Source organism: Saimiri boliviensis, chromosome 10 (assembly GCF_048565385.1).
Source record: "Saimiri boliviensis isolate mSaiBol1 chromosome 10, mSaiBol1.pri, whole genome shotgun sequence".
NCBI classification, from domain to species: Eukaryota; Metazoa; Chordata; class Mammalia; order Primates; family Cebidae; genus Saimiri; species Saimiri boliviensis.
In genome coordinates this window covers 48,739,088-48,760,273 of record NC_133458.1, presented here as the reverse complement: position 1 = coordinate 48,760,273, position 21,186 = coordinate 48,739,088, and the positions used below count along the sequence as shown (strand labels likewise).

The window sequence follows — 21,186 nt, the reverse complement described above, 5'->3', positions numbered from 1 at the left end:
ATTTTCTACTAGTACACTGTATCCATTACAATTTTCAAACCAATTCAGTAATTTGTAACATTTCATCTCTAAGTGCTGGTTTTATTTTCCTTATCATAACAGATTGCATTAAATCGAACAATTTTTCTTTGTTCAGAGACTTTTAAGAGAAACACAGAAGTACCACTCAGCTGAGTTGCGGCAGACAAGCCATTTGAGGAATTCCAAATTACTGTTGTAACATGAGCACAGGTCAGTGTGTGGAGGTCCAGCTCCATCCACAAGCAGCTTCGAGCCCTTACAATAGTGAAAACTCAGGACATAAATGACTCCAGTGTACAATTAGGCCTCCCAGCCACCAACCCAAAACATTCTTCCCTAAGCCTCGGGGATCTCCTTCAAGATGGAACATGCAGAGAGGAAGCCCTATAGCCTGCCACAAAGACAACAGCCAACAATATCAGCACCAATTTCATACACCTCTCTTCCATCAGAGGAGCCTCCTGCATCTGTTAATAGCCTTTTTATTTTTTATAAGGAAGCAGCATCTACTGAGAATGAAATAATGACATTCAGTTTTCACAGTATTTCATTTGGAATCTAAACTGCATTTTGTTTTGTATCTTCAAATCTACCAAGCTGTACTTTCAACATCTATTTGTATGTTATTGTGTACACTCTGTGTCTGTGTGTGCACGTGCGTGTGCTCTAGGTGGCTGTGGGTGGGGTTGTATGTGTATCATAAAGTAGTATTTCAGCAGACTTTACCTCTGGGTATTATTGGTTCACCTAATTGAATATAATTGTCTTCTCAGGGATGTACTAGTATTAAAAAATCAGAAAAATGTAAAGATGCTGAAAGGTTGGGAGCCATTAGAAAAGTGCTGAGTAAGGCTGAGATAAAACCGTAGCCCAATGCAAACAGTACTTAAAGGGATTGTTTAAAATAGTAGATTAAGTTATATTTCAGTGCCTTTTTTCCTGAGGATAATATTCATAGCTTCTTTTTTCAATGCTTTGCTTTTATTAATCAGTTGACTCACAGAAGGTTTTAATTTCTTCTCAGGGTCTCATAAAATGTTACTTTTTTTTTTTTAAGCAAACCTAACATCATATTTTAAAATAGGGCCACTCTGGTTCCTACAACATGTACCCTTGGATAGTATGTTGAGAAAAAGAGTAATGGAACTAGTTTTCCTGTGATTATTATAATCTGTCTAGTTAAATGAATAGGGAGGGTAGAAACAGAGCTGTTTTGGGAATGTAATCTCTCTCCTGGCAGGCTCTCAAAGGACACCAGATTTTTTTTTCTCCCAGAGGTGCGTAAGACCCAGGCCAAGAATCATTTCCTAAATGGGCTTGCATTTGGACCATGGCCTGCCAAAACTGTGATTTCTGCACATTAGGAGGCTTAGTCTTTTCAGTGAGGTAAAATGCCTCATTAAATGCATTGTCCCCCTACAGCTGACATTTCCTAACACTCTGGCCAGCTACATGATCTTGAGCATAAAACTCGAGGTTTGACATCAAGAGCCAGTTACTTTAAATCTACATTCTAGGAAGGACCCCTTCAAGTCACTTGAGCTAATGTCTGCTGTTCTCTGCTACTCATGCATTGTATGAGATGAAAAGTCCCTCTGGCTTCTTAGAGATGCTGATTAAAGTCTCATTGAGTAAGGTGTTCTCTCTCTGGGCCCACAAGGGGGCGTAGCTTTAAGGGCAAGAACTTCCTAGCACCATGCCCCCCTCCCATCTCTCTCCATCTGGGAGACTTAATGGTTTATGTTTAAATTTCGTGGGCGCAGGAAGACACCGAGTCAGTCGCTCTAGCAGAAGTTCTAAGGAACTCCTTTCATTGGCCTGGGGTCTTGGAGAAGGTTTTAAGGAACCCTGGGGGTTCCTCCCAGGTTAAAAGTCCCCTTCTTCCACACCCCTTCGCACTCCATGTTTGGGTCCCCTTCCTCGAACACTCTTGTGGAAGCTGTTTTTCTCTCTCCTGGAGTTCCCCTCTGGAGTCCCCTTCCACACACTCTTGTGGAAGCCTGTCTCCCCCTCCTAAACTTCCTCCCTCTCTCTCTCTCTTCCCTTCCACTCAGTGTGGAAGCTGCTTTCCTCTCCGGGATTCCATCTTTCTGGATTCTCTCACTCAGTGTGAGAGTTAGCTGTTCCTCTCTCCTTCTCCTTTTTCTCTCTAAATAAATCACTTTCTACAAACACTTTAGAGTCTGGCACTTACTCCGCATTGCACTGTGGTCTCCTCTCTCATTCTTAAGAGGGCAAGAACCTGAAGAAACGTCCTCTCAGGGAAGCTAAGGGCACCCTGAACCCCTAAACCCAAATATGACATCATCACACACACAAAAAGTGACTGTCATTTTGTAATATAAATACCTCAGTGTACAGTACAGGATTTAACTGCGAAGCGGTTCCCTTAGGCCTAGTTGTGAGACTGCAATGAAAAATCCATAGCATCTAGGGAAGCACAGATGCTTCACAGCCTTTCCTGATTCTGTCCTTTAGCACTTAGGTCTTATTGTGCTGTTTTGGGGGGTTCTTTTTGGCTAAAGGAGTTTAGGGGCAAGAGAGGGAAGGCTAGGAGAAAGGGTAGAAAAATGATCCTTGAAAGTTCAGCATCACTCAGCTCCATTCTCTAGGCTTCCTCTAACAAAATAAACACTGTCCAATCAGAGGGATGATTGCCCAGAGCGGGTGCGATGGGGACTTTTAGTGTAGAGGCATTGTTGTAACTAGATAAATGAAGCACTGGTCTGGTGGACTAATGGCGGAGAAGCAGAAAAAACTTGAAGTAAGGAATCTTATTTGAGGTAATGGAATTTCCCCCATAGTAGCAATACTTAACAATTTACAATTCTTTTTGCAATCCTGTTGTCATTTTATATATCAATCCTTTCATTTCTCTGTAAGGTAATGACATATATTATCCTACCCCTTCTCCACAGGAGAGAAAATAGAGGCTCAGGAGTTGAGTCACCTACGTTCACAAGCCTGGCATCAAAGCCAACACTCAATTACGGATCTTTGTCTTCTAAATCCAGCATTCCTTCCATTTTACTGACTTAGAACATGATTTGCAAGGAGGAGCACGGAATATAATGCTTGCATGTTCTGCACTGCAGCCTCCAGAAGGCTGGTCCCCACGGATGTGCCAGCATTCACTCACCCAAATGCCCAGTCAAGACTGCTGGAAAATAAATGACCCAGAATCTGTTTTCACCCACAGGACTAACCAAACCTTCTGATGGAAGCACCATGCCAGGAAATCTTTGCTGTTTATTCAAAAAGCTGAAAAATACTGTGAGTTGTTACTCCTGCTCATTAACTACTTACTCTGCTTCCTCAAAGAGATTCCCAATGTTTTTCAGCGGCTCTGCTGCCGGGCTCTGCGCCAGGATGTCTTTTATCTCGCTGACTTTCTTCTCCACCGAGTCCACAGTCTCCCGGTAAGGCCCGATCACACCACTGATCTTCAAGGCCTTGGCTTTCTCCAGGAACCTGTGTGTCCTGTTGGTCAGCTCGGCAATGATCACGTCCCAGAGAGCAAAGCACTGGTGGCAGGGTGTGCAGTCAGGGAAGACCCCCGAGTACCCTCGAGTGCACTTGTCACAGCGTGGACCCTCGACACCCTCCACGCAGACACACTGGCCCGTGGACTGGTCACACTGTGGCGTCTCAATGCCTCTGGGGTCACAGTCACAGGCTAGAAGGGAAGGAGCAATGCTAGCTGATCTACTTGATCTTGAATCTCAGTGACAAGATGTGACATTCAGAATCCTCATTTCACTGTGAAAATGGGAAGGTGTCAACCATCAACTTACCACCGGCTCAGGTAGAGACTGTAGCAGCTTGCTCTAGCACAGGAGTGATTTCAGTGGTTGCTAACCCCTTCTTAGCATTAATATAATCTTTAAAAAATTAACAGCTAACAGAAATGTTTTACACGAATGACTCCATTTAACCCTCACAACAGCCCTATGGGATAGGTGTTATAATAATCACTGTTTCACAGATGTGGGAACTGAGAGATGAGAGAGATTACATAACATGCCCAAAGTCTCACTGCAAGGAAAAGGTCACGCCAAGATTCTGGTTCAGCTCTTCGCAACTCCGGAGTCTATACTCTTCACCTCCATCCTACCTGTGCCTTCCTCTTATTAGGATTTCCCCACAGACCATGTCTGTACAGACAGTCCAGATTATATCCTGGTAATGTGCCATCTGGCATGGATACATTGCAAATAAGCAGCTCCTAACATACCTGACTGTATCTCGCCACAAAACATACTTAATAAAATGCAATAAATATGATCAAAACAAAACTGAGCTGGGCGCAGTGGCTCACGCCTGTAATCCCGGCACTTTGGGAGGCGGATTACTAGGTCAGGAGATCGAGACCATCCTGGCTAACACAGTGAAACCCTGTCTCTACTAAAAATACAAAAAAAAAAATTAGCTGGGCATGCCTGTAGTCCCAGCTACTTGGGAGGCCGAGGCAGGAGAATCGCTTGAACCTGGAAGGTGGAAGTTGCAGTGAGCCGAAATCATGTCAGTGCACTCAGCCTAGGCGACGGGGCGAAAGTCTGTCTCAAAAAAACAAACCCCAAAGCGTTTTTAAAAATACTTAGTTTTAAACTAAGTATCCTGTTTAAAGGCCTTCAACTAAGTATAATCTAAGTATAATGGGTGCCTGCTATTGTGATGAAGACTGCCAGTACTACAAGTGGGGATCTTAGGAGCCATTCATTCAGTCTCATTCTCTCACAGGCCCAACAGGGCTGGCACCTTATGCAAAGCCAAGTGGCACAGGGCAAAATCACACGCGGTACAGGACAAAATCTGTTCTTGGCAGTAGCTGTGGCTGACATTACTTAGCACAATGGCTGTGCCCTTGAACCCTGGCTTAGATTTCCAAGTTTCAGGAGACCAAAACATTTTTATATCAACACCTGACATTTAAAATTATTTATATAGGGTCTGAATAACAAAAGGCCTTATGATAACATCTTATCGCTGGGCTTCCACCCACTCTGGGGAAAGGTAGGAATAAATAAAGTAACATACCATCTTATTTCCCTAACTGCACTGCAGACTCCAAGGGCAGAGGCACATCTTAAACCGTTTTTTCTTATTCAGCGTCAGACACAGCGTTCACTTGCAATCAGAATCCAAATGTCTTTTCCAAATGAAGCCCCAACCTCATTTTAGTCTAGGCATGCGAGGGACACTTACATACCTTTATAAAAGAACATAATGCTCCCGAAGCAAAGAGTCAATGGTGGCAAAGCACAACAGATTCGTGCTTTCTCAGGTCTCTTTATAAAATCTTGAGTCAGTAGCTGTGATTTGCCTCTGAAAAACTTCCTAATGGAACATCTCCCAGAACCAGTTACTAAGAGCCCGAGAGCTGCTCTAACACCACTATCCTTTGAACCCACATGCGTCTGCGGCCCATGCGTTTGGCCCTCACCACATCCTGCCTTACAGTGCTAGTTTATCTTTTTATTGCCTTTGTTCTCCCACTACATTCCAGGCTCTCCAGTGGCAGGTCTGAGGAGCACAGCATTGTGGTTAAGAGCATGAGCTGTGGATTGAGGTGGTAAGTCCTGCCTTCCTCACACCTGTGATGTGACCCTGGATAATTAGGAAACTGAGTCATATCTTCCCTATCTGTAAGAAGAGGTAATGATTATAACTATGGGATTGCTCTCAAGATAAAATAATTACACAGTGCTGAGAAGAGCATCTGTTCTATAGCAAGCATTCAATAAACAAATAGTTTTTATCATCACTTTTTGTGTCCCTACAAGTGCCTGGTAGTCTTCTACTAAGAGTAATGCTTGTTTGTATTTCCATCGGTTGAAGGGGAAAAACAGTGGTCCTAGTCATATGTTTATTTTTAGTATTTGCCAATAACATGATTGTTCAAAAATTTGAAGTTTAGAATATTAATTTTTTAACCTTTAGGATTTTCCTTAGTGCCTGGGGTTTTCAAAACCAAACCTTAGGATTTCAAAAGTAAAACTCTGTGTGTGTGTGTGTGTGTGTGTGTGTGTGTGTGTGTGTGTGTGTGTGTGTTTCTTTTTCTTGAGATGGAGTCTTGCTCTGTGCCCCAGGCTGGAGTGCAATGGCATGATCTTGGCTCACTGCAACCTCCACCTCCCGGGTTCAAACAATTCTCCTGTCTCAGCCTCCTGAGTAGCTGGAATTACAGGCATGTGCCACCATGCCTGGCTAATTTTTTATATTTTTAGTAGAGATGAGGTTTCACCATGTTGGTCAGGCTGGTCTCGAATTCCTGACGTTGTGATCCACCTGCCTCAGCCTCCCAAAGTGTTGGGATTACAGGCATGAGCCATCATGCCCAGCCTGGGTGTGTATTTTTCAAAAAACAGATTTTTTTTTTTCCAGGCACTTAAGGTATGTTTCATTTTTCTCTTTAGGAGAACATTCTTATAATGAATCAGGAAGCTGCTCAGGCAAATCATGGATAACTTTAATGGTGATCTGTAGACCATCTGTTCTGTGATATGTTCCTTGAAAAAAGTCTCCCATGATGAAAAATTCTGTATCCTTTCTTGAAGATTAAAAACAAGTGTCAGGATAATATAGACTCAGAAGAGTTCTGCAGGAAAATCTTTGTTTTACATTGTTTGTATCCAGTTGTAATGAAAGTCATTTGACCATGAGATCTTTTCTTAGTGGAAGTCAATGCCAGTGACACCCCAGAGAAATAACGAGAAAGCCTTGGGAAAACCACTACAACAATCGATTTCTGAGATTAGGAAGAATTTAGATAATTTATGAATAACTTAAAGAGCTTAGTACCTTAAAAGTTTATGTTGTTTAGATTTTAGGAACAGATTTTCATTATCATTTGGTAAAACTGAGTCATCTTCCAGAAAGTTAAAAGTTACCCGAGTCACCTGGGTCCTCACCTCTTAAACTTGGGTAGGGATCAGAATCCCCTGGAAAGTTCATAAAAACCAGATTGCTTTTCCACTCTCCTCCCATTCCCAGATTCTGATTCAGTAGGTCTGGGTTGGGCTCAGAATTATTTTTATTTATAAAACAAGTTCCCAGGAGATACTGATGTTGAGTCATGAGACTCCATTTTGGGGAGCACTGACTGTTACTTTCCCAGTTGTTTCTGCCCCCCTTCTGTATGTTAGAGAGAGGAAAAAAAGAGAGGAGAGCACATGCGTGCATGTGTATGTATGTGTGTCTGTCTCTGACCCTTCAAAGGGTGGAGCTGGAGCAGAACCATGACTTTGGAAGTTCACCAACGTAGGCTGATGCACAAATCTCAGGACTTATGTAACAGAGGAAGTGACACCATTTGTAACAAGACTACCTTGTATGCCTCTTCCCCGCAGGGCCCAGCCAGTGGTCAGGGTAGGGGCAGCTCTCTGGGGCCTACTCACACCGGTATCCCTTAGGCTTGACACACTGAGGCAGAGCTGCATATGCTTGTCATTTGCTTAGACAATTACTCCTTTCCCATAGATGATGCAAAGGTACACCTTTGTTCAGTCCTAACTATTAGGTTTTTGCTGCATTCATGCTTGGGGCAAGGAATGCATGCATATGTTGACTTCATTTCCCTGATCATTTTTCATTTATTTCATTGCTAAAGGCATGTCTTGCTCCCATTCTGTCACAGGCATCTTTAAGGGGAAAACAGCCCAACACTGAAAGACTTAAAAGGCAAATAAGGCTTCCCTCTATCTGGCCAAGGGAAATTAGCCTGCACAAGAGTTCCAAAGAGTCAGCAAAGCTTCAGCTCTCTCCAGAAGGCACGACCGGTTCAGGCAAACTGACTAACATTCCTTTCCCCAACTGATAAGTAAACCATCAAATCTCACAGATGACTGGATTACAGTCTCATTATTGAAAAGTTGGGCTTGGCTCTCCAGAAGGGCGCCAAATAACTAGTCCCAAATGCACCAGGGTTTGATTTCAAGCTGAAGTCCCTGGTCATGCGCTTCCTTCCCTGGCTATTGAATTTCCAGAATTGCTTCTCTTGGGGTCACCTGAGAGGCAGGCACCAGAAGGCTCACATTTTACAACCTTGTAAAAAGACACCTCCACTCCAAGAATATTTTCAGTGAAACTCCCATCACATGGCTGAAGCAGAAAGGTCAGTTTACCTGACAATTTAGTAAAACTTTATGGACACTAATGTACAAAGGAGATTCTCCCAACATCTCACACACCCACCTGGATCTGAAAAACTGTGAACTGACTATTCAGGCTGCAGCTGATGAGTTCCAGCTGGGTTTCTTTCTTACTAGAAAGGAATCATAATCCAAATGACCTAGATAAAGCAGTTTTGCTTTAAGAAATGGGATTATAAGCCGGGCACGGTGGCTCAAGCCTGTAATCCCAGCACTTTGGGAGGCCAAGGCGGGTGGATCACGAGGTCAAGAGATCGAGACCATCCTGGTCAACATGGTGAAACCCCGTCTCTACTAAAAATACAAAAAATTAGCTGGGCATCGTGGTGCATGCCTGTAATCCCAGCTACTCAGGAGGCTGAGGCAGGAGAATTGCCTGAACCCAGGAGGCAGAGGTTACAGTGTGCTGAGATTGTGCCACTGCACTCCAGCCCAGGTGAGAGAGAGACCCTGTCAAAAAAAAAGAAAGAAAGAAAAGAAAAAAGATACTGGATATTTGGGGCCTGGCGCGGTGGCTCACACCTGTAATCCCAGCACTTTGGAAGGCCCAGGCAGGCAGATCACCTGAGGTTGGGAGTTCAAGACCAGCCTGACCAACATGGTGAAACTCCATCGCTACTAAAAATACAAAAATTATCAGGGTGTAGTGGCACATGCCTGTAATCCAGCTACTTGGGAGGCTGAGGCAGGAGAATTGCTTGAACCCAGGAGGCGGAGGTAGCGGTGAGCTGAGATTGCACTATTGCACTCCACCATGGGCAACAAGAGCAAAACTCTGTCTTAAAAAAAAAAAAAGCAAATGGGGATTACATGGCAGAGAAACAGAAACTTTCTCTTGGAAAGGAGAGCATATATAGAAAAAGTTGTTGCCTAATCTTGAAGACGAACAAATCATGAAGATGAATTAACAGTATTTTTTAAATGAGATAGTCATTTTACAAGCTATAATTCTTTCACCAGTAAGTACATTCTCTGTTCTGTGGCCAGTAGGTTTCCTCTATTTTTACTACGTTTTCTTCTTTAAAACATAATGTTCACAAGGTAGGTAAACGAAAGCTATTCTACCGATTTTAAAGATACGAAGGCCTAGAGGAAAACACTAAGTCAAGAACGCCAGAATGGGAAATGTACCCACTTACCACATAGACCTAGCCTGCCTGCTTCCATTACATCCTTCCCTCTCCTCCTCTAGACTTCCTGTGCCCACAGAACAAAGTGTACCCTCAATGGGCTTTTCACAATCTGGTAAAACCAGATCTCTCCATGACTCTCCAGCTAAGACTGTTTCCCAAGGGCGGCTTCATGTTATCTTTATTGTCCTTTAGCTAGGATGATAATTTCCTCTCTAAATACCACCTGTCAACAAGGACCCCCAGGCCTGTGAAAAGAGCTGGGACAGGGGCCACACAAGCCTGGCTTCAGATCCCAGTTCCTTCCTCACTCGAGGTATGCCTTTGGGAAAGTCACTTAACCTCTCTGAGCCTGAGGTTGTCAACTGTGAAATGGAGATTATAATTACCCCCATAGGTTTTTTGTTGCAAGGATAAAATTAAGAATATTTACATAATATGCCTAAAAGTGCTCAGCACTCAGCACATTCTGTAGAGGACCACTAGAGCTAATCGTTTCTGCAAACCCTTCCCTAATGACTCCAGTTCCTACCGATCTTGCCCTCTTCTGACTACTGAAAAGGTTGTACCACTGATTTCTGCTATTTTGTTACTTCACTGTATGTACCACATGTCCCCAAATAGCCTGCAAGTGACAGAACAGTATCAGCTGTTCTGTGTCCACGCCCCACTCTGCACCACTGATCACTCTGTTCGGCTGGTTATCCTCCTTTCTGTTGAAAACTTAAATTTGCCTTGGAACAGAGAAAGTGCTACACCCTAAGATTCAGGTAATGGGGTTCCCTTGTGCCATGGACCTTGCCTCAAAGCTACATGGGACTCCAGGATCTGCTGCAATGCCAAGAAGTTTACTGACACTTTACCTAGGCATTGCTATTTACTAAAAGCAAGGGCAATTTAAATAATTTATATCTCTTACATGGGATTTTCTTTTTTTCTGACATTCTCTTCTATCCTTTCCCTTTTTTTTTTGGCTCAGTAATATAACTTCAGTTTTAGAATGCAAGTTGGGGGATGAATATAATTTCACTTGCAGAAATGAGCTGCCTGTCTAGCACAGGGGTCATAAAGTTTTAATGTAAAAGTTAAAATAGTACATCTTTCCAGCTTTCAGGCCATTGTGTCTCTGTCATGATGACCTGACTGGCATTGCTGCCCAAAAACAGCCATGGAAAATACATAAACAAGTGGGTGGAAAACTTCACTTCCCACTATGGGCAGGGGGCTGGATGCGGACATGTGCTGTGGTCTGCTCAGCTCTGGTCTAGCCTACCACTTCCGAGAACACATTCTGTAATGAGAATTATATCAGGCAAGACTTCGCTATCCTGACAACACTATTTATAGTTCTCGAAGGAATCAAATGAAGTCTGATTTTCTGAGTCACAATGGAAATATTAAGGTGGGTGGTGGTGAAAAAAAAAATCCCAACATAAGAAAATACAGGCATTCTAAAGATTAATGTCTGCGCAAAAGAACACACTGTTTTTCTACTCAAGAAACATGAAATGAGAACAGCAGCATGATGGGGAAGTGGCCGCTACCCGGGTCTTCTCCCTATGCGCCACATTTCCAGTTCACCTGGGTTTAGAGACACTGCCCTTTCCCAAGAGCCAGTGGCCCCACATGGAAACCTTACCCTCCCTTTTTGCTATCTATGAATCAACAGAAAGATTCCTCCTGTGACCCTCTGACTCCTGAGGAGGGCAACGCAGTGCCCCAGGCTGTTTTCTCCAGCACGTTCGTGGTGGGTGGATGAGATTCCCTCTCCGTCCCAGCACAGTGGTGGGCTTGTTCAGGCTTGGCACCGTCGGCCCACAGCCCCAACCCGTCTGGACAATAGGAACATTCAACAATCTGTAAGTTGGAGGCTCAACTCATTTGTCTTTTACATAACTACGTTTTTTTTTTCCATAAGGAGAGTACTTAGCTATGACTTAAATCTTTCTATAAGCATATTGTTAGCTAGTTGGCACCAGAAAGTCTAAATTTCTGCCCTCGAACAAACCAATTCAACTGAAAACACATTTGTCAAGGAATTACATAATTGGAGAAGAGCGTCGATGTTCTTTTCACATAGCTCCAACTAATTCTGGATGACACCTCTTCGTGTCCCTGCGGATCTCCGGGCCCATCCCTTCAGAAAGCCCCTGTCTTGCTGTTTCCATTCGTGAATACATTCTAGCACAAACAGAACCCTGAGCCTTGGCTGCCTCTGCCTCTTGGCCCCTGCCTTCACAGGCCACACTGGTCCTGCTCCTGGTGCCACCCTGTATATACCAGGCCCCCTAGCTGGCCATCAATCAATCCCCCATTGTCCACTCGACTCAATTCTCACTCTCTCGGGTGCTTTGCAGGTTAGGAGCTTTTTTCAAAGAGTGTCAAAAGCAATGAGGATCCAACACATTTGCTGTTTGAGAGACTGCCTTAAGCACTGTGGGACATGTATTATCCTTGGCTCCTGCATACCAAGTGGCTATAGCAAAGACCCTATCATGGTGATGACCTAAAATACCCGCTACTCCCAGATTTCCGAATGTCTCCACCCCAGCTCAGCCACTGTGGGCACAAAGGAGAGATAGTGTCTACCTTTAATACCCCAAAGAAAAACGCCCCAACATTTTATAACTTTTTGTTTTTTGAGACGGAGTCTTGCTCTGTCACCCAGACTGGAGTGTAGTGGTGTGATCTCAGCTCACTGCAACCTCCACCTCCTGGATTCAAGCGATTCTCATCACTCAGCCTCCCAGGTAGCTGGGATTACAGGTGCGCGCCACCTCATTTGATTAATTTTTATATTTTTTTAGTAGAGACAGGGTTTCACCATTTTGGCCAGGCTGGTCTCGAACTCCTGACCTCAAGTGATCTGCCTACCCTGGCCTCCCAAAGTGCTGGGATTACAGGTGTGAGCCGCTATGTCCGGCCAACATTTTATAACTTTAAATTGCCAAAGTCTGCAACGAGGCCAGCTGCCTTCACCCCAGATTTTAACACTTTAGGGAAAGGGGCTTTATGGTCTTCCATGAAAAAAAAAAAACCAAAAACCTAAAACTCTAAAGATAAGGCTGGCCAGATGACAATCTAGAGGGAAAACAAGGGGAAAATGGAACACCTACATCTACAACCTGAAAATATCTCTTAGGGTATTTTCACTTGTGCTCACATCCTTCCAGAAGCTTCTATAATACCTCCAGAGGGCTTGAAACTTTTTCTTGCTGGTGTGAGCTGACTGGTTATCAATGGGTATTAATATTAGGGTCATGAATATGGATGCTGTATACACATAAATGCAGAGAGGAAAGATTTCTATCAAGCTGAGTAAAGAGAGAAGTATACTGACTGGGTGGCGGAGACGGGTAGGGACTTTGTTTTCTTCTAATACAGAAGTACCAATTGCTTGAAGTGAATGCGGGCAGCCTGGCTCCAGGAACTATGCTCTTTGCTATGGGATCTCGTCATCTGTCTGCGTCCCTGTTGCCCTTATGCCACTGGGGTCAGCCAGCACAATGAGCAAGCCATAAAGTCAGGTGATCTTTGCAGTTCCGCCATTAACTAAATTTCTATGGTTGTCTTAAAGAAAAAAAGGAAATGCCAAAGGGAGGAGCAAAAAGGAACAGACATATCCAGTTTCAGTACATTCTCCTCATACAAACGAGGTTTCTTTGCAGAACGCTCAGTTTCTGCTTTTTATCGCTTGTTTGCTTTTCCTGATGAAAAGTTTCTTACGTAATGAGCTGACCTTTCTTCTGGATAAAATGAACAAAGAAGTTGGCGAACAATGATGCCATGAATCTCACTCTTTACAAAGTTTCTAAAACAGGATCTAACTTTGACCCAAACAAGTTGACAAGGTTCCTATAAGCCACAATTTCTCTGGCAGATTTAGAGGCGAAAGTTTAAAGAAAAGATAAAAGGGTAAGGAGTCAAGTTCTAAGGACCACATGAACAATTCTCTGATTGAGCCTGGGTAGCAGGCTTTTCCTGCTAACACAGCTAAGTTGGAGCCAAAGGTCAGAAAGCTTTGGCAGAGAAAGCTATTTTGCCAATGACACATGCTGACAGAATCAGGGTATGAGCCATGATAGAGCCTTTATCAGAAAAAAATCAGGCCTTGGGGCATTACAAGTTTGAGGAATTTAACAGAATAGTGATTACAGCCCTGGAAAAACCAGATTTTAAGAAAAGTTTTACTTTCAAGAGACATCTTGGAGCAACTGGTCCACTGGATTTCAATACCTTATAATGGAAGTGGGGATGTCAGATCTCATTAAGAACCAACGTTTGGAGAATGAAGAATGAAAGTATCTGTTTATTGACAGCAAACCTCATCCCCTTGGTGAAACAAACCTTAATCTAATGTCAGAGGTCCATACACACCCTGCTGGCCAAACCTCAACTTAAAAAACAAATCATATCTAATTTGTTCTGGTCTTGCCCATTGAGCTTTTTCTGCTGTTAAGGAACAGATGAGTTTACACTCTGAAGGAACATAGTTTCTAGGTTCCTAACCTTCTATAGGAGATACTGAATGAGTTGCTAACTTAAAGATCTGTGTTATTTCTTGCTATAGTTGGATCCAAAAAAAAGAAACAGGTCCCTTTAAAATGTAAGACTCCAACACAACCTATAATTTCAGATGTGCAACAAATATACCAAAGAACACATAGGAAACTATAGAAATATGTATCCATAATGATGAATTAAAAACATAGAGAATCAAGAGGGAAAGAAAGAAAATAAAAACAGAGTTGCAGCAACGTATTCAGTCTTTTCTATAAATGACTTTAAGATCTGAAAAATAATTTTCAGACTTTAAGATCTGAAAAATAATTTGCCAGGTGAAGAAAAATTACAATAGCATAAAAATTAAAATCCTTATGAGTCACATAATTTTAACAAGTTTTTGTTCGTCAATGTCATTTCCCTCCGTCTTTTTTTAAATCATAAGCCTAGGTGAAAATCTGGGTTTTATTCACATTTAACTGACTAGGAGCCCCTACTACACATACCTTTTGTTGTGCACCAAGGCTCCATGACATTGCCCTCCAGTTTTCACTGGTGGGGTTGTTATCTTACACACAGATGCCAAGATCTTAAACTGCCAGCAGAGTCCACTTGACCCACTGAATTCAGTGATATTACTAGGATAATCATTTACCTCTGCTTGTGCCATTAAGGAAGTTGGCTACAAAATACTGTTCAGAGGGGGTAAAAAGTCACTTTGCCAAACATATGTTTCATATGGTCCCACTTTGGTTAGAAGTATTTTTAAAAGCACCTTTGTGTTTGTGTGTGTGTGTGTGTGTGTGTGTGTGTGTGTGTGTGGCTGGGAGAGTATGCACATCCACTCTTGACTACCTATACTTATAGATAGGGCTAGATTTGTTAGATTGTTTTTTTAAAACAATCAGTGTTAATTTCTTTTGTAATGAAATACAGGTTTTTATAGACACACTAATTTGTACTGTGTTTTATAATTTACAGAAGGCTCCTGCAGAACCCCCGTTCCCTCCACTCTGATCGCGTCAACACGAGAATGCCCGCACCTCACCTCGGCACTCCACGTCGGGGTCTCCCCAGAAGAGCTCCTGGCACTCGCTGCAGGTGCGGCCTCCAAACCCAGGCATGCAGTGGCACTGCCCCGTGAACTGCGGCCAGAACACAGACTTGGTCAAGCGGGCTTCAGGCCAGAAGCCAATGGTCATCTTTTTTTCTAGCTGCCATTAGATGTGGGGATGAACTGTTTACCTGAGAAGGTCTCCACTCACTAGGAAAAGGGTCTCCCACTTTGACTGTAGGTGTCGAGCATTAAATGCCAGCATTTAACTGCTCTGTTGCAACAGGGCTTGGAAAGCTCTGCAGTATGTTGTGATTTATTTACATATTTCTTCACTTTTATCCTCACAGATCAGCCACAATCCTGGGCTACCTCTGACCCACCAGTTAAGGAGTATGTCCTCCTTAGCATGTGTCCAGAAACAACAGCACTTTTTACAATGCTGGATATGACTAATGGGTTCTTTTCAAGCTGAGAAGCTAAGGAAAAAGTCTGCTTCAGCGGCCAGGTACTGAAGAGAAATAGCACACCCTTGTCTATCCTTATGTGAGTCTGCCTCTGCAGCTGGGGCCCTCTATTGAAATGCTGTGGATGTGGACGATGGGGACTCTGTACACGGTTATGTAGACCCAGCCAAGGGGTACCAATGAGGGCTGAGATCCAGGCCACGCTGTGTTTGCCAAGCTGTGTGACCTGGTGCCTTGCTCTAATTGGGCCAAAGCCACCATAGGCCGACACCCAGGCTCGTAAAGAAATCATCCCGAGCAGCAGCCCCTCACCTCATTGCAGGATGGCCCAAAGGAACGGGCAGCGTTGCAGTTGCATGGGCCACATCCAGTGCCACTGGCCAGCTGCCAGGTATTCGGCGCACAGCGGTCACAGTTCTGCCCCGTCACATTAGGAAGACATAAGCACTGACCCGTGGCTTTGTCACACTGGCAGTCAGAGCCATTACAGTGCTCTTGCACAGTGCCCAGGTAATTACAGACACACTCTGAAAAAGAACATCGCATTTACTTATTGTCAAACTCCTAAATACATAGGCACGCAGACGTTAGCCACAGCTAAGCGCTTAGTAAGACATTCCCACTTCAGATCTTACCTTGAAATCCAAAGAAGGAAAGAAATGGAGGCGATTCAAAAAGAAAGCTAAAATCATTGTTGTTTAGAAGTTCTTACTTATGATGTCTTACACAGTTCTGACATTTCTCAGATATACACAATGACACATTTCACCTAAAAGTATGCTCAAGAGACACAGATTTGACAAGATGCTGGTGAGTCATTTTAAAATTTAAGATTTAACTGGAAATAATAATGAAAATATGCCAGTGGGAATTGAGATATCTAATAATTTCAAACTCTTGGCAGGGAACAGTAGTAATAAACATGTCAGACATAGCAGGTAAAAGCCCTTTAAGCTACTAAGGCTTTTAAGGAATCCAGTCCTGCTGGTCCCTAGCATTCCACACATTTGCATAAACAAAGCCAGAAGCCTGGGGGCTGTGCAGCTGCAGCAGGAGGAAATGCTAGCTGATCTCTTGATAAGAGAGAAATAAAGAGGTCCAAGAGAGATGTTAGAGATGCTACTTCATTCTCTTCCTTAGGCTGAAGCCTATATTCCATCAGTGCCACTAGAAAAGGTGTGGACCAGAGTGGGTATTTAGGACTTCGAACTCCGTCCAGCCAGCAAGTTCATGGGAAGAACACACTATCAATACACTTCACTGGATGCCATTTATCATGGGGACAGGTACATGGTTTTTCTTTCCTGTTATCTCTCCCAGGCACATCTCGAGACCTTAGTCCTGCCAGAAAGTGTGGATGTAAAGGAAAAAAAAAATGGCCCAGCACAATGGCTCATGCCTGTAATCCCAGCACTTTGGGAGGCCAAGGTGAGTGGATCACCTGAGGTCAGAAGTTCGAGACCAGCCTGACCAACATGGTGAAACCCTGTCTCTACTAAAAATACAAAAAATAGCTGGGTGTGGTGGCAGGTGCCTATAATCCCAGCTACTCGGGAGGCTGAGGCAGGAGAATCGCTCGAACCCAGGAGTCGGAGGTTGCAGTGAGCTGAGATCATGCCACTGTGCTCCAGCATGGACGACAGAGTCAAGACTCCATCTCAAAAAAAAAAAAAAAGAAAAAGAAAAAAAATTCATCTTTTTTTAGTTGAAAGTGAAACTTTACCTCTCTGAACAAATGTTTTCCAAGTGAAATAAATACAAGAACAACAAAATCTGGTGATAATGGGGAAAAAACGGACATGGAAGTCATTCTAAAGAGTGGGAGAATAAATGTGCGTCTTACTTCGACAGTCCTGCCGGAGGGCATCACCATAGTATCCAAACCTGCAGAACTGACAGTGTTCCCCTTCCGTGTGGTACAGGCACTTCAGGCACCTCCCCGTCTCCTTGTCACAGGCTTCTGGGTCCGTCGTGTCAATGTTGTTGTGACACTGGCAAGGCTGACACGACCCCCCCACTTCCGATGGATTGCCAAAGAATCCCGAGGCACAGTCGTCACATCTGGAACCTGTCACCCGATAAAACAAAGCATAAGGTGTTTAGCTTATTAACTAAACGCTCACTAGTGCACTAACACTGACGCCTAAGGACAGCTGATCCTCGCAGTGCTTCCTCACGTCTGCATATTTACAGAGCCCGGGCTGATCGCATCTGAAGGGGAAAGAATAGGCTTTGAGTTGTGAGGGGAACGAAGTATGACTTTCAAAGGCAAAAATGGCACTAACTTTTGCACCAGCCTAATATTTTGTAGTCTCTCACAGTGCTGCAGCTCCTTCGGAGGCCACAGCAGGCACGGACAGTAAGAAGGGTCCCAGCACGTGAGACTTCAGCTTCTGAGCACACGGGAGTGGAGCGGGTTGGGAGCAAACAATGTAAAATGTAGCTTCATGTTAAAATCCTAAACCAAAGATTACATTTTTTTTTTTTTTTTAAAGAAATGGTGCCTTGCTTTATCACCCAGGTTGCAATGCAGTGGTGTGATAATAGCTCACTGCAGCTTCCAATTTCCGGGCTCAAGGAATTCTCCCACATCAGCTTTCCCAGCAGCTGGGACTACAGGTTCGCACCACTGCATTTGGCTAATTTCGTAATTTTTTTTTTTTTTTTTTTTTTTTGTAGAGATGATGTCTCGCCATCTTGCCCAGGGTGGTCTCACACTCTTGGGCTCAAGCAATCCTCTCGCCTCAGCCTCCCAAAGTGCTGGGACTACAGGCATGAGTCACCGCACCGGGCCTAATTCAATAATTAAACTGAGAAGTGACCACTCTTCTGTGAGCAACCTGAAAAATGGCATCTTTAATGATGACCAATTTCCCTAAGAAATCCTGAAATTGGCCGGGCGCGGTGGCTCAAGCCTGTAATCCCAGCACTTTGGGAGGCCGAGGCGGGTGGATCACGAGGTCGAGAGATCGAGACCATCCTGGTCAACATGGTGAAACCCCGTCTCTACTAAAAATACAAAAAATTAGCTGGGCATGGTGGCACGTGCCTGTAATCCCAGCTACTCAGGAGGCTGAGGCAGGAGAATTGCTTGAACCCAGGAGGCGGAGGTTGCGGTGAGCCGAGATCGTGCCGTTGCACTTCAGCCTGGGTAACAAGAGTGAAACTCCGTCTCAAAGAAAAAAAAAAAAAAAAAAAAAGAAATCCTGAAATTATATGCCAAAAATATTTACGGAGCTATGTATAAGCATAGTATTTGTAACAGTGGCTTCAAGGATGAAGTAAGGGTAGTATTTGTAACAGTGGTTTCAAGGATGAAGGGGGATTTTTTTTACAACCCAGCTAGATTAATTGAATCTTGACAGATAACAGGAGTATCATAACAGTGAAGAATGTATTCAGCCACCTGGTGCTTCCCTGGATGATACTCCTTTCTTTCTTCTGCCCACCATTTGGTCACCTCACAGCTTTGAGATACTTTTGCTGGAGTTGGATAAAGAAAGGGAGAAGTAAAATGTAAGTTCATCTTTCTCATGTTTAATAACAGAAGAACGTTCCACAGGGTTTTGTTTATAGATTTCCACAAGCTTGCTCTCCTGCTTTGTGTTATAACATTTTTATCAGAGACTCATGAATTGACTCTACCCCATGTGCCAAATAGGAAAAGGGCATCTTTTCTAACATGGAGTTTTAATTGAAGATTGTAAAAGTGGACTTAATTGGTTCACGCTGCATCTTTTTTCATTAACAATGAACTCATAAAGTCATCTTTTCCTCCCTCTGTGCCTCCCCAAGTCTGCACACAACTTACCAATGTATCCAGGATCACAAACACAGGCAAGCTGTAAAGTAACAGGATCTTGGTAGCAGCTCCTGGCAAACTGGCGTCCACTGTCGGGACCATCTGGGCAAGGGCAAGGGCGGCAGTGATCTCCCGACCCAATGATGGGGTCCCCATAGTAACCAGCCAAGCACCTGCACCAGTCACAGAAGAGAACAGGCCATGACCACTCAACTCCAAGAAACCTATTCCAAGGGAAGTCTTGAAAACTGTCCTCTTTGGGCACATTCTTTCTCACTCCTCATGTTTGCTTTTTCTTTTCTTTTTTTGAGACAGAGTCTCACGCTGTCACCCAAGCTGCAGTACAGTGGCACAATCTCAGTTAACTGCAGCCTCTATGTTCTGGGTTTAAGTGATTCTCCTGCCTCAGCCTCCCAGGTAGCTGGGACTATAGGGATGCACCATCACACCTGGCTAATTTTTTTTTAAAATGAGTCTCACTCTGTTGCCCAGACTGGAATGCAGTGGCATGACCTTGGCTCACTGAAACCTCTGCCTCCTGGATTCAAGCAATTCTCCTGCCTCAGCCTCCCGAGTAGCTGGGATTACAGGCATATGCCACCATGCCTGGCTAAACTTTGTATTTTTAGTCGAGTTGGGGTTTCACCATGTTGGCCAGGCTGATCTGGAACTCCTGACCTCAGGTGATCCACCCACCTTGGCCTCCCAAAGTGCTGGGATTACAGGCGTGAGCCACCAAGGCTGGCCTAATTTTTGTATTTTTAGTAGAAATGGGGTTTCATCATGTTGGTTAAGCTGGTCTCAAACTCCTGACCTCAGGTGATCTGCCTGCCTCTCTTCATATTTTCATGCGGAAGATGTACTATGGTAGCAGTGATTCTCAAACTTTAGCTTCAATCAGAATCACCTGGAGGGCCTGTGGACACAGATGGCTGGGCTCCTCCCACCGAGTTTCTGATTGAGTAGGTCCCTGGTGATACTGATGCTGCTGATTTGGGGATCCTATTTGCAGGACCACTGCATTAGAGTGACACCCATGGCCTCAACTGGCCCCTCACTCACTGCTCTCCAGAGAAGGGCCACTTCTCCCATGTGCACCTGACAGTTCTATCAGCTGCCTGCCTACCCTGAGCACTTGGTTCTGCCCACTCCTTGTGTTCCGGGGTCTGTCCTCCTGGGGGTGGCTTATACCTGTTGGCCTCTGCCTATGTCTAGGAGAGGTGAGGTGCTGCCAAGCCCACGGTGGCCACAGGTCTAAAGCCACGTCCTATAACCCAGCTTTCGCCAGTACTGGAGCTAAGGGGGTGTCGGGGGTGTTCTCCAGCTGTGTAGCCCCTGTGTTTGCCTCTCAGGTGGCTCCAAACTCAGGCAGGGATGAAGCATGTTACTTATTAATTCCCACATCCAACATGTCAATCCCACCCTTTAAAGGTAACACACACATGAAGGTCAAAAGGGTCTACAAAGTTTATACAACTAGTTAAATAATGCGCCAGAGTTTGAACTCAGTGTCCTTTTAGCAATACATTCTTTTGCTATTTTAGCCTGCTTGTCAAGGTGAATGGTAGTAGGTTACTATTTTATTTCCTACAACATAACATCTTGAAGGAACTTTGGAGACAATCTAATTCAACCTAGTTATTCTACTTCTGAAAAGCTGGATATTCTGGCCGGCTGTGGGGGCTCACGCCTGTAATCCCAGCACTTTGGGAGGCTGAGGCGGGTGAATCATCAGAGGTCAGGAGTTTGAGACCAGCCTGGCCAACATGGTGAAACCCAATATCTATTAAAAACACAAAAAATTAGCCGGGCATGGTAGTGTTTGCCTGTAATCCCAGCTACTTGGGAGACTGAAGCAGGAGAATCACTTGAACCTGTGAGACAGAGGTCGTAGTGAGCCGAGGTAACACCATTGCACTCCAGCCTAAGTGACAGAATGAGACTCCATCTCAAAACAAAACAAAACAAAACAACAAACAAACAAAAAACCCTGTAATCCCAGCTACTCAGGAGGCGGAGGCAGGAGAATCACCTGAACCCAGAAGGCAGAGAGCTGCAG

The 21,186-nt window shown here is 44.1% G+C and overlaps 1 protein-coding gene across 1 annotated transcript in view; it reads right to left on the bottom strand.

The window, feature by feature from the left end:
• LAMB1 (laminin subunit beta 1) overlaps positions 1 to 21,186 on the bottom strand; it is an 87,551-nt gene that overhangs the window by 13,693 nt on the left and 52,672 nt on the right. The window contains exons 21-25 of the mRNA XM_039472670.2: positions 19,137 to 19,300; positions 17,169 to 17,393; positions 15,638 to 15,852; positions 14,853 to 14,949; positions 3,328 to 3,697 (exon numbers count right to left, since the gene is read on the bottom strand). Of these exons, the coding sequence (XP_039328604.1) occupies positions 3,328 to 3,697; positions 14,853 to 14,949; positions 15,638 to 15,852; positions 17,169 to 17,393; positions 19,137 to 19,300 (1,071 nt within the window). The remainder of the gene's footprint in view (positions 1 to 3,327; positions 3,698 to 14,852; positions 14,950 to 15,637; positions 15,853 to 17,168; positions 17,394 to 19,136; positions 19,301 to 21,186) is intronic.